The 13,925-nt window shown below is 36.3% G+C and overlaps 1 protein-coding gene across 7 annotated transcripts in view; it reads right to left on the bottom strand.

The window, feature by feature from the left end:
* Nucleotides 1-13,391, bottom strand: part of NUP35 (nucleoporin 35) — a 38,963-nt gene extending 25,572 nt beyond the window's left edge. For 2 of the 7 annotated variants that reach the window (XM_027589006.1, XM_027589011.1), the window contains exons 1-4: nt 9,216-9,625; nt 5,821-5,991; nt 2,677-2,804; nt 458-524 (exon numbers count right to left, since the gene is read on the bottom strand). In XM_027589006.1, the coding sequence (XP_027444807.1) occupies nt 458-524; nt 2,677-2,804; nt 5,821-5,991; nt 9,216-9,255 (406 nt within the window). In that variant the 5' untranslated portion in view covers nt 9,256-9,625. The other 5 variants (XM_027589007.1, XM_027589008.1, XM_027589009.1 and 2 more) reach the window with 5 other exon arrangements.
* Between the last annotated feature and the right edge of the window lie 534 nt (nt 13,392-13,925).

The following is a 13,925-nucleotide window of genomic DNA, read 5'->3' as shown; positions in this document are numbered from 1 at the left end:
TCGCGTGCACGCTCTCTAAATAAATAAAAATCTTTAAAAAAAAAAAAACTGTGTGGGCCCCTGGGTGGCTCAGTTGGTTAAGCGACTGCCTTCAGCTCAGGTCATGATCCTGGACTCCCAGGATCAAGTCCTGCACTGGGGTCCCTGCTCAGCAGGGAATCTGTTTCTCCCTCTAACCCTCCCCCTCTCATGCTCTCTCTCTCTCTCAAATAAATAAATAAATCTTTAAAAAAAAGTGTGTTTTTTTTAAACTCTTAATATTTTGAGAATATCACATACTACCTATAAATTCAGAAAAAAAAAACCCAATAAGCAAAGTATTTCCTCTCTGAATGAAGTTACTAACATTTGAGAAAGTCTCCAAGTTTGAAATATAAAAGAAAAAATTTTGGCAATGATCAACAGTCTTATATTATCTCAAAGAGAGAAGAATCTTTGATGTTAAAGTGTTATTTACCTGTTCCAGGAGTAGGAGTAGTTGTCATAACTCCAACAAGAGGACTCTGCATTACTGAAATGTTTGGCTACATGAAAATAGAATAAAGTGTTAAAGTAAAAGCACAAAGTTCTAACCATAACCATAACACAGTAAGTGTTGAAAGGTCTTATTTAACAGACAATTGCATGTCTACCAAGTACTATAGTTGCCCCTAATTAGTTCACAATCTAAGAGTACTCCAACTTTTTTCCTTTTTAAGTTGAGCAGTATTAATCTAAAATATGCTAGACCCTTTAGCATATTCTTTGTTTAAAATAAGTTACATCAGATAAAGGCACTATTTTTAGTAGAAAGTAACTTTGCTATTTGTTTTTAGTTCCTAAGGTATAGTATTTGAAATAACAGAGAGCATGGTGATTCTTCATTTCACCAAGCTCACACAGAAAAATACAAAGATGGCAGAATCCCATTTTTAAACAGACATTTACAAACCATAAAATAATACAGATTCAAATCAGTCTATATAATAAAGACAGCATATCTCTGTCTCTACTAGTAGGAAGTTACAAAGCAGGAAAATTATCAATACTAATTCCTTTAAATGTGAGAAAATTAAAGATTAAACAGTTAAAAGTCCTATAAACAAAGACAACAATATCTAATCAAGAGTAAGAATAGACTCTCCAGAAGTAAATATACAAATACAGATTCTTTTGTAACAAACTCTGATTAAGGAAATCTAAAATCTGGCTATTATCTAGCAACCAGAACCAAATGTTGAAATAATGTTAAGAGAGATACAAAATACTTTATTGTTCAATTCCTAATGCCAGTTTCTTTCATAATTAGAAAGAGGCTGAGCAAAGCCTCAGGGGCAAAACTAATTGGGGCTTTAGTAATAATATTCTTACCAACCTTTAAGTCAAAAACATTCTCTACAAATTATGACACAAGGCTTTTAAACATGTTGAACATAGCAATAACTGTAAACAACCTTTGCTTTCACTGATCATCACAGAAGTAATGAAACCTAGCATGAATTTTTAAGCCAGTGGTTCTCATACCAAACTAAACATCAGATTTACTTGCCAACCTTTAGAAAACTATCCCAGGCCAGAATATTCTCATTTAGTTAGAATACCACTGTCCAAATATAACACAAGCAATATAAGTAATTTTAAATTTTATAGCAGACACATTAAGAAAGTAAAAACAAGTACAGTTTATTTAATCTAGTACATCCAAATTATCACTTTCAATATGTAATTAATATAAAAAAGTGAGATAGTTCATTCTTTCTAAGTCTTCAAAATCTGGTGTGTATTTTACACTTAAGTATATCTCAATTAAGTAGAGGACTGACCACATTTCAAGTGTCAACAGCCACACTTGGCCAGTGGCTACTGTGTTGGGACAGTAGAGCAGTTATAAAAGTGTTGGAAAGGGAAGGTATGTGTTTAACACAATGAATTAATTTTGCTTTGCTTAACAAGTAGGCCTAGTATGCTAGGCGTATCAAGCCTATAAATAGTCAAAATTTACTGAAAGATGCTTCCTACCATTCTTAAACTTTCCAATAACTATGCTATATTTGGTTTAGGGAAAGACAAAACATTTCTCCAAACCAAACAGCAGAAATGTCTTTATTCAAATAACTTATCAGTTTAACTGACACACTGTTTTAAGTCCTGCTAAGTACAATAGTGACAGAACACTTGTGACTATACAGGCTACTAAACTTCATACTTAAAAGAAAAATCCATATTACCTTTCCATTAACAAACAAGAGTTAACCACAGTAGTGTTAGCACAGCATGGCTGTTACAAACACTGGCTCAAGATTGAAGACTGCCTTTAAAGCCTGGCTCCACTAGACTAGTTGACAAATTACTTAAGCTTTCTGTATCCTAGTTTCCTCAATGATAAAATGAAGCTCATAATAGCTACTTTGCAAATTCACCCTGAGGAAGGATCAACCGAAATAATAAGATCAGAACCTGTAAAACCACAGAATTACTGATCTGAGAAAATAATCTGGTGTTCTATTACATTTTTAAGTACATTTCATGATAAACACAATTTAAGTAGATTCTATGATAAATGTCCTTAGTGCTTATTCTGTGCGACACAGTTACACTAAAGCAGACCTCAGAAAAACACTTTAAATTACTGATCCTCACTGTGCATCCACATAAAAACATGAAATCATTGTGGATCATAAACAGTATGTATGTCACCTGTCTTCTTGAAGTTAAAGGTGTTGATCCAAGTCCTGGGCTAGAAATATCATCGTAGATACTTCTAACTGGTGGAGCTCCACTTTTATCTTTATGAGCTGGTACAACTGGTTGTGGTGGTGACCCACCTACAATGTACAAAAAATACACTCAGGTGAGAAAAAATCTTCCACCTTTCTGGTAAGATTCTTTTTCATTTATATTTTTAAAATACTGACTTAAACTCTTGTTTCATAGGGCTTTTCAGACTTCAATACACTGAAGAATCACCTGGGAATCCTATTAAAATTCAGATTCTGATTCAGAACATGTGACGTGCAGACTGAGATTATGAATTTCTAACAAGCTCCCAGTTACGCAAATAAAGGTTTCAGAATAAGAAAACAGAAATTTTAGTTTTTAGTAAATACACGTAGCTTTTGCTTTCTCTACAAAATCCTTAACATTTCAATACAAAACTTAATGCTATTCCTCACTTGAAAGTAGGTAAACGGTTCCAGCTTGTATATACCTGAATAAATATAATCCCTTAATGTGGAATTTGACTGTCAAAATTAAATAGATCCCATTCATGTTTCTCACAATAGAAGTATATTTAAGTACATAATAAATATATAGGAAAAGGATCAACTTTTGGGGACATAAAGATGTCTTTACAAGTCAGAGAATCAGCAATGCCAAACAGTGAAACAATCCAGACTCTGTTATGACTTAATGTCTAAGCTTAAATAGTATAGAATAAGCTATTTAGAGCATAGGCTATAAAACAAGACTGACCTACGCTTTAACCTCCTCCTCTGTCACTTATTAACAAATAGGCTTAAGCAAGTTCTTTATTACGTTAAGCCTCAGTTTCCTATTTTGAAAATCAGGTAGATACTACCACTTATCCTTTAAGATTGACAAAAGAATGAAAGTAACATATAAAATGCTTAGCATACTGCCTGGCTCATAAGTACTCAATATATAGTAGCTACAATAAAAATACATTTAAAATATACATTTAACCCTTGAAAAACACAAGTGTGAACGGTACAGGTCCACCTATACATAGATTTTTTTTTTTACAGTATAGTACTGCGAATGTTTCTCTTCTTTATGGTTTTTTTTAAAAGATTTATTTATTTATTTTAGAGATAGAAAGGGAGAAAGTGTGCAAGTGGGGGAAGGGGCAGAAGGAGAGGGAGAGAAAATCCTCAAGCAGACTCCCCGCTGAGTGCAGCGCCCAACAAAAGGCTCAATTCCAGAACCATGAGATCATGACCTGAGCAGAAATCAAGATTCGGATGGCCAACCTACTGAGCAATGCAGGCACCCCATCTTCCTTATGATTTTCTTAATAACCTTTTCTTCTCCTTAGCTTACTTTACCATATGGATAATTTATAATACATATAACATACAAAATATGTGTTAATCGACTATTTGTTATTGGTAAGGCTTCCAGTCAATAGTAGGCTATTAGTAGTTAAGTTTTCAGGGAGTCAAAATTATATGAGTACTTTCAAGTGTCCAGGGGTTCAGTTCTCCTAACCCCTGCATTGTTCGAGGATCAACTGCATAAAAAACAAAATCCTATCCAGAATAGGATTAAGTCAATTACTTCAAATACAATTTATATTATCCCTGATCAATCTTAAAATAATAATAAACCACTTTAAAATAAATAATACCTTAAGGACAATCAAAGTAAGAAGTTTTCCATTTAAACATCCATTAAAAGGATATTAGCTCACATTTGGAATTCAACCTTTTTTTTTTTTTTAAAGATTTTATTTATTTGACAGAGACACAGCGAGAGAGGGAACACAAGCAGGGCAAGTGGGAGAGGGAGAAACAGGCTTCCCGCCAAGCAGGGAGCCCGATGCGGAGCTTGATCCCAGGACCCTAGAATCATGACCTGAGCTGAAGGCAGATGCTTAACGACTGAGCCACCCAGGTGCCCCGAATTCAACCATTTTTGTAGCTAATTCTCACTACTCATAGTCAAAACTTCAGTTACCTTTTAAATTCTTTCTTTGCTAATGGAGTCATGTAAGATATATGCTTCATTTAGGTACTGATATTTTATGCTGATAACTGTGAATCCTGTGTAAAAAAAAAAAAAAACCCCATAGTTTGTAGAGTAAATCCTTTAACTAAACAAGGTGAGAATCTTAATCACTATGACTAGAAGTAGAATTCATATCTACAAATTTCAAATTACACTTCCTATTGTCACAAATGGCAATGTCTCATTCTTTTTTATGGCTGAGTAATATTCCACTGTGTACGTATACCACATCTTCTTTATCCATTCATCTATCAAGGTCCTAGAGGGTACTGTGCTAAGTGAAATACGTCAGACAGAGAAAGACATTTCACATATACATGGAATCTAAAAAAACAACCAAACAAACAAAACAAACCAGACTCTTGAATACAGAGAACTGGTGGTTGCCAGAGGGGAGGAGAGTGAGAGGATGGGCAAAATAAAGGGGATTAAGAGAAACAAGGTTCCAGTTATAAAATAAGCAAGCCACAGAGATGAAAAGTACAGCATAGGGAATATAGTCAGTAATTGTAATAACGTTGTATGGTGACAGATAGTGACTACACTTATGGTGAGCACTAATATAAAATTTGCAAGTCAATATGTTGTACACTGAAACTAATATAGCATTGTGTGTTGATTATACTTCAATTAAAAAGACAAATTACAGTTATTTTGACTAAATATCTATTACCATATTTAAGATAAATTATTTAAATTAACTAAAATTATTCACTTGAAGTTAAACGACCATATTTCTTCCCCAGCCCTCCACACTTTAACATCTTTGATATGGATAATTTACAAAAAATGGTATCTTGGCATTCTTTCATATTTAGTGCTTTTCTTCCTTAGTGGTACTTTAAATAATAGTGAGTTTTACAATCAAGGGCATCTTAAATTGGATGAGATGTAATACACACAGTTTTAATGAGTGGTTCCTGAAATTAACAGTAGCTTATACTACTTATACCTCTATTCCAAGAATCTAAAAATTAAAAAGAGGCATTGCTAATAAATGTGTTAATAAGGGTGAATGTTTTATCATTACTTTTTAAAATTCTAATACATGTATTAATAGTATTATGAAATTATTTTAAACAATTTACCTACCCGCAAGTAAAGGTGATCTCATTTCCATTATTCCTACTGAAGGGCCACTGATTGATCGAGGTTGTGGAGTTACTGGAGCTGGCAAATCCCCCATTAAAAATCCAGGTAAGAACTGGGCATTAACCCCTGGCTTTGGAGATGTTGGTGAACCTAGCATCATTGGTTCAGATCCTAAATGAAGCAAAAAATAAAACAAAGGACCTCAAAGTTACAATATCTAACAAAAAGATGCAAGAATCTAGCATAAATAATTTTGAGAATTTAACAAAAACTTAACACAGAAGCATAGTTGAATTTATTATTTTAAAAACCATCTATAAAAATGTATAAGTGTTTTTACTAACAATATTAATCTGCCAGTTGTTCTTGTTTACATTATTTCACAGGTTTAAGAATCAACATTTATTTTTAAATGGAAAAATTTTGGATTACCTTAAAAAAATTCTTACTACACACAGAATAACTTCTGGGTCAGCTTCTACTATGCAACAACCAAAGACAAGGGCAAGGCGCACTAGTTACTTACAGAAAGTCTTAGCAAATCAAACACAATGGGTTTAGCTTGCTATATGTCCCATTTTTTTTCTTTCCCACAAACAAAAACTGTAAATCATTTGTGTAATAAAAGTAAAATCATGCTCACATTAGAACACATATAAAATAATAGTAATGACTAGCATCCCAACTAAGAAACACTGATAAATTTGGAAAGTTTATTTTTTGGATCATTCTTTAAAATAATTTTAAAGTTAGGGGCGCCTGGGTGGCTCAGTCGGTTAAGCGACTGCCTTCGGCTCAGGTCATGATCCTGGAGTTCCGGGATCGAGTCCCACATCGGGCTCCCTGCTCGGCGGGGAGTCTGCTTCTCCCTCTGACCCTCTTCCCTCTCGTGCTATCTCTCATTCTCTCTCTCTCAAATAAATAAATAAAATCTTTAAAAAAAAAAAAATAAAATAAAATAAAATAAAATAATTTTAAAGTTAGGAATAATCAACAAAAGTCTCCCCAACATAAAACCAATTTAAAGAGAGCTGATATTTCGCAATCATCAATTCAAAATTAATTTTCACAATTTACAGGGTAGGTATTATTATTCCCACTATGAAGATAAGGAGTCTATAACCTACTCTAATTTCAGAGCAAAATAGCACGGTAAGGAAAACATGGGCGCTGGAGTCAGAGACCTGGGTTCAAGTCTCTCAGCAAAAAGGGTTACATAAACAGTCACAGAGCTTTGCTTAGAATTATAGCAAATATAGCACTTGACCCAGTACCTAATATACAGTAAGTACTCAGCAAACATTAGTTATTATTCTAAGGTTATCTTAGAATAGCAAAAACTAACTGACTAAAAGGTAAATGCAGAGTTTGCAATTTCTGCTTATGAAAACTTAAGTTTTCAACTATGTGACAAGCCTGAATGTGATTCATGGCACTCAGAAAGGTCAAACATTTGATGTATTATTTATAATGGTTAACTATTCCTTGACTTTTAAGCAGCCTCAAAAATGTGTTTCTTGCTATCCAAATGCAGAATTATTTATCCTTCCTCATTACAGCAGACCTAGATATTAACAATGCCAATCCAAGTGTATAAAAGAGGAAAAAGGCAAAGTCATTCAGGAAAAAATAAAGCAAATACTGAAATAAGTCGTGAAGAACGGTAACTACACCGTGATTATTTTAAAGTGCTATGTTACTATGTTACCATTACATATTTCCAAAGAACATACACACCAGAGTCTAAACAATGGCATATTCTGAACAGATCTTTAGAAACCTAAAGTAGTAAATACAAAGTTTTAGGTACCACCTACTACCTCATTCTCCCATCCCCCAAAAGAAAAAAACATATGGCAATTGTAAGAAGAAGAATTAAGTCAAGAAAAGTTCTGATATATACTGTGATACACTAGAAAGCACCAGAGTGAGGGCACAAAGGGGTCTTAACCCACCTGTTACTAACCACTCCTCAGTCTAAATTTCACTTGGAGAGTTATCACAATGGATCCTGCAAGTCTTAAATTCCATTTCATGGTTTGTACACATAAAATGATAAGTCCTAGGTCTTACTCAGCTAGCACTGTTTGCTCAAGTAACCCTTAATTTTAATATAACATTAGGTGCTGGGAAAATTATTTATTCTTCACCTGCAATACCTGCAATATGTGGACTTGAACAATTAATATCAGCAAATGTCGGCTTTCTAACCAGGCAATGAACAGGGACAAGTTTATTCACATTTGCAGCTCTAAGAAATACTGTGCACTCCCAAAATGTTTTGTTGAATAGAAAACTTTGGAACTGGAAATGAATGGTCTCCTGCTCTCTAAAATAACACAAAACATAAATACCTAGACCAACAATCTGTACATAAGTTTAAAGGTAGCAGAGTATCTGCACTGACATTATGCATTTAGTTTTTTATGACTAAGACTAAAACAATTCAAGTTACTCTAGTCTCAAACATTTTGCACAAAGCACAGCAAGCACTAAACACCCTTCAAATCTAAAAAAACCCAAAAAACTCATTCTACAAACACATATCGCGCTTGCTCTTTTCCAAGCTCGGAATGTTGTAGCTTAATTTTCAAATGCGTCTTTTCTGCTCTAAAAATTTTGACAGTTCTCACAAGTGCCAAAAGTCAGGGGAAAAAAAAAAGGAAATCGACCTCCTGTTCACTTTTTTTTTTCAACATTTTCAGCAAGGCTCTCCGTTAAACAATGGAAATTTTTTTAAAAATTCATTACGTGACTGATTAGTAGAAAAGACCTCCTCCAAAGTCACTTCCCCAAGATAAAGGCGGGAAAATGGTACGAACTGCTGGCCTCCTATTAACTCCAATATCTCCACAGCTATCATCAACGGGTTAAATGTCACACGATTCAAGTTTCTATTAATAACAGATTCCTTTTAGAAGGCCCAGGAGAGGGAAAGAATCAAATAGGAACTAAAAGCCTTGGTGACCAAAGAACCGTAAACTGTAACTACATTCCAGGGCACCGCCCACCCACGTGTACGCGGGTCAGTTCCTTCCCACCAAAGCCTCCCCGAATCTGGGAACCCAGCATTGCGTCCCCAGCCCCGGGAGGTCTCAGGTATGGGCAGGTCGAGCGCAGCCCGCGTGTGGGGGGAACAAAACGGCGTCGTAACCACTCGACAATCATATCCACACTCTACCCAGAGCCCGCAGCTTCCCGGAGCCGCCTTGCTGGCTGCAGGGTGGCGACGCCCTGAGCAAGGGAACAACTAGAAACTTGGGGGTGAACCAGGGACTTGTCCCCGCGACCGAAACTAGCAAAGAGCCTGATGACTACTGGCTTTCAACCTTGCTTGCTCCCAGGCCTACGGCGTGGATCGCAGCGCCAGAGAGAAAAAGCAGTTTTTCACTCACCCAACGTGGGCGCCTGAGGTTCCACAGCAAAGGCTGCCATCGCAGCACCAACTACACTTTGCCCCGGACCTTCCCGATTTTCAAAAATGGCGGAAACTCTCCCCACGGGTAAGGGCGCGCTGCCTCATGAGGTTGCGTAACTTCCGGACTTGCGCTGTACGTGTATTGTGGGCGCTGCAGCCGTCATTTTGGAAACGGGCGAAGGTCTTTGCGTAGACTGCGTTTCCAACAAGCGTTTAGCGGGGAATGTGAAGAACCACAGTGGAAACGATGGTTTTGGGGACGCTGTGCGCCTCCTGAATTGTTGGTGCTTGAGTTTCATGGAAGCACAAGTTCTTTTACTCACGGTTTTATAATTACCGTTGAGTTTACCCAGGACCGTGTCATCTTTCAGCTTTTCCAAGGGACACCTGGAAAAATTACCTTAATGAAGCAGTTGGTGCCGTTTTCCAATATTGATTTCGGGCTTAGAGTGTGAGTCCCATTCTCAAAGTGTATTTCCTACCGTCTCTGTGCCATTTAAAAAAACACGTTATTATAGAGGCACAATTTAACATTCAGCATAATACATATGCCGTTTTATTACATAGAAAAGATTTTAAATAATGTATGCTAGTAATGAACACACGTGAACCCAACACACTGGAGAATCCTGTGTGCTCTTTCCATCCTCCCCCCACTTTGCTGCTTTTCTTTAGAGGGTCTTCAAATATATGTTACACACACTCACATTCTATATCTCTTTGTGCAAAAATGATGTTTAGTTTTGCTCACTAACTTTATGAAAATGATATGCTGCATGTATATATTTTGAGATGCTCTCTGCTCCATAACAAATTCATTATCCTCTAAATATCCACCCATCCTCCCTCCCTCTTTCCTCTGGGATTTCCTGAAATCCCAAATCCAGCAAGAATGTTGTAATTGAGTGAGGCAATAACAATTCCAGCATTATTAATATCTGGCAAGTTCCCAGAAACCAAACTTAAAACCAATTTATTTTTTTTAACAGGTGTGGGGGTTGAATTGGTCCCTCAAAAAGGTATGTTTAAGGTCTAACCTCCAGTACGTATATATGTGACCTTATTTGGAAATAAGGTCTTTGCAGATGTAACCAAGTTCAGATGAGGTCATACTACATTAGGACAAATTTGGCGGCTAAACCAACAAAAATTTATCTTTTATAGTTCTGAGGCCAGAAATTTGAAATGAGTCTTATGGGGCCAATATCAAGGTGTCAGCAAGACTGGTTTCTTCTAGAGGATTCAGGGGAAAATCTATTTCCTTGGGCTCATAGCTCCTTCTTCCCCCTTCAAAGCCAGTGGTATAGCATCTTCTATCTTCCTGACACTGCTTCTCTCTGCTTCTGGCATCACATGCACTTCTTCTGTCGTAAACTCTTCCTGTCCCTTCCTCTGATAAGGACATTTGTGATTATATTTAGGGCCCACTGAGATAATCCAGGATAATCTTCTCACATCAATATCCAGTTGTACTAAGTCAATAGTCATATCTGCAAAGCACCTTTTGCCATGTCAGGTAACATTCATAGGTTCCAGAGATTAGAGTGAAGATGCCTTCAGGGGCTATCATTCAGCCCAACACACCCACCAGTCCCCTTTTTAGAATGAAGGTACGGGTGCCTGGGTGGCTCAGTCCATTAGGCATCTGCCTTCGGCTCAGGTCATGATCCCAGAGTCCTGGGATCAAGTCCCACATCAGGCTCTCTGCTCAGCAGGGAGTCTGCTTCTCCCTCTCACTCTCCCTCTCTCTCAGATAAATAAATAAAATCTTAAAAAAAAAATAGAATGAAGGTACCAAGAAGGGTTCATAAATGAAGGAATTTCTATATAAATTGTGATGTAGCCAAACAAAAGAACATTATGCACCTGTTAAAAAGCATGAGATATATTTGATGAGTGTGTGTATTGACCTAGAAAAATCTTCATGATTGATATACTGAAAGAAGCAATTTGAAAAATATATATGGCATTTTATCTTATTTCTTTAAAAGAATATTTGGATACATATGCAAAGGGGTGGGGGGAATGCTTATTTAAATAAAGGAAGAAGTTGAAAAACATTTGTGCCAAACTATTAACAGGGAAAATGGAGTAGGAGAGGGGTTTGCAGATTGGAGTGCTTAAGAAGGGCCTTTAACTTATTCTTTATAACTTTTTAGTGGTTGATTATAGGTGCTGTTTACTATTGTTATTGTTCTTCCAACTTTGGGGGCACCTGGTGGCCCAGTCGGTTAAGCGTCTGCCTTCAGCTCAGGTCATGATCTCTGGGTCCTGGGATAGAGCCCTGCATCAGGCTTCCTGCTTAGCAGGGAGTCTGCTTCTCTCTCTCTCTCTCTCTCTCTCTCTCCCTCTGCCTCTCCCCACCACTCATTCTCTCTCGATCTCAAATAAACAAAATCTTTAAAAAAAAAAAACTTTTTTTCTTTTTTGAAGAAAGTTATTTTCCTTTCTTCACTTGCATTTCAATCTTCTACCCTTTCAACTGGCTCTTTCTTATCAAGTTATAAAGATGCCCAGTTTGCCCTATCAAAAAACCTTCTCTAGACATTGTTCCTTCTTCTAGATACCATGCACTAATTTCACTCACATTCTTTTTTTTTCAAGATCTCAAAAGAAGGGTCTACAGACTTTAATAGATGATCTCTTTCCCTAACATCTCCATCTTTTTTTTTAATTCATTACATACTGGCCCCTGTGTAAATCCTCTTTTGAAACCACTGACGCCAACTCTCTCTCCTAATTGCCAAAAGTCAAGGCCTGCCTCTTTGACCTCTGCAGTATTTAACAGCTTTGACAATCTTTTCCTCAATACAAATGTTTTTTCCTATTTTGGTGATGCTACATTTTCTATTTCTCCTTACAACTTTCTCCTCTTTCCCAAACTTTTCCGTACCTGATTCCATTTCATTCTAACCTGGACATATTATTGTTAGTCAAAACTTGGTCCCCCCCGCCTTCTCATCTGTACAGTTAAAGCCCCACCACTCTCTAAGGCCAAATGCTACTTTTCTAGATGCTTGCTGAACAATCTACCAGCATATAAAACCTCAAAAACAAACTCATCTTACCCCTAAAACAAGCCCCATTGCATTTGTCCCTTTTTCTTTCAGTCTCTTAGAAACCCAAAATTAAAATCATAACATGTTAAAGCAGAATTTAAGGTCAAACAGACTTGAATTCAGAGCCCAACTTGCCCACTTAAATCCTATATTACTTGGATTTGTACTGAATATCTCCAGATTTTATTTTCTGTAAAATAGAAACAATACCTTAAAAGGTAAACTACAATCTTTAACAATATTGCATGTTCACCATATTCTTCTATACATGAATATTATTATCTTAATTACAATACTTGTTTTCCTACTTTCCTTTCTGAACATATTAAATAAAATTTCCCATAAAGTGGAACACCTATTCCCTAGTTCTATTCTGCATTCATGGTTCCCTGAAGCCGGCCCTCTGATGACATAAGATTTCATCAAAGTGCTATTTTTGTAGACTACTGATATTCAAACTTATATGAGGGAACCCTTTCTTTAAACAAAGTATGGTGCAGATACTTACTACATACAAGAGAACTGCTCTCATTGGAAAAAAATGGGAAGAACATGAGGCCCCACTAACTCATCAGGCTCTTGTGCGCTAAACTGTCTATGGACTCTCACACCTCCAGGTGAGCCCTGAAACCCTTGGGTAGAGTACTTGGGGCTACAGATAGCCCAACTTGAAAATTAGTTCTGGGCATGATATATATTTGAACTTTCTTCTAAAGTCAAAACAAATTTGTTAGAATTCAGAAATATATGAAATCTCAAAATTTATTTATGTTCAATATATTTGATATATTCACAGCCAAACTACTTGTGTATATATCATATATACTCAATACTCAGTACCTACTTATGTTTATCAATATGCAGTATTTATATATAAGCATAAATTCATTCTCCTAAAAAACCCCCGCTCAGTCTATTCTAAAAATAAAAACAAAGAACTTTTTAAAATTAAAGTGGAGAAAAAAGATATCCACCTTTAAGAAAACTTTAAGAACAGGACAGTTTATCACCTTCAGAAAGAAAGCAGGGGGAGGAAGCATCTTATCACTCACATTCTCCTCATCTCAGCCTTTGGCAGTTGGTGTAGCATGGTCTGCCGGTCACTTAGACTGTGATGTCACATAAAGCACACAGAGGAGTCATGACTTCGTAGGGCCCAAGGACAAGTGATCTCCAAGAGACTTTTGTGATGTTTAAGATGTAGGGAACATGTCTAGAAAAACACAAATCCATTAGTTACTATTTGCATTATCTGACTTCTATAAATAATCACCAAAACTATGTCTTTATAAATTAAAAATAAACTATTACATTTAGGAATGTACAAGTTTTGTCTTATTTCATTACAGTAAACAACTGACAGAAAGGGGGCAGCCAAATGTCAGGAAACATCAAGTTAGCTGATTCACCTGTTGTTTTTAAATCAATTAAATGGTTCCTTGCATCTGTTGGAAGTGAAAAAGTAACATCAAAATTTGCATAACTTTGAGAGGGAGGGATGAATAGGTGCAACCCAGAGGACTTTTAGGGCAGTGAAACTACCCTGTATGATACATAATAGTGGAAAAATGTCATTACAAATTTGTTCAAACCACAGAATATACAACAGGAAGAGTGAACCCTAATAT

Source organism: Zalophus californianus, chromosome 3 (assembly GCF_009762305.2).
Source record: "Zalophus californianus isolate mZalCal1 chromosome 3, mZalCal1.pri.v2, whole genome shotgun sequence".
Taxonomy (NCBI): domain Eukaryota; kingdom Metazoa; phylum Chordata; class Mammalia; order Carnivora; family Otariidae; genus Zalophus; species Zalophus californianus.
This window is presented reverse-complemented; position numbering and strand designations above follow the sequence as displayed.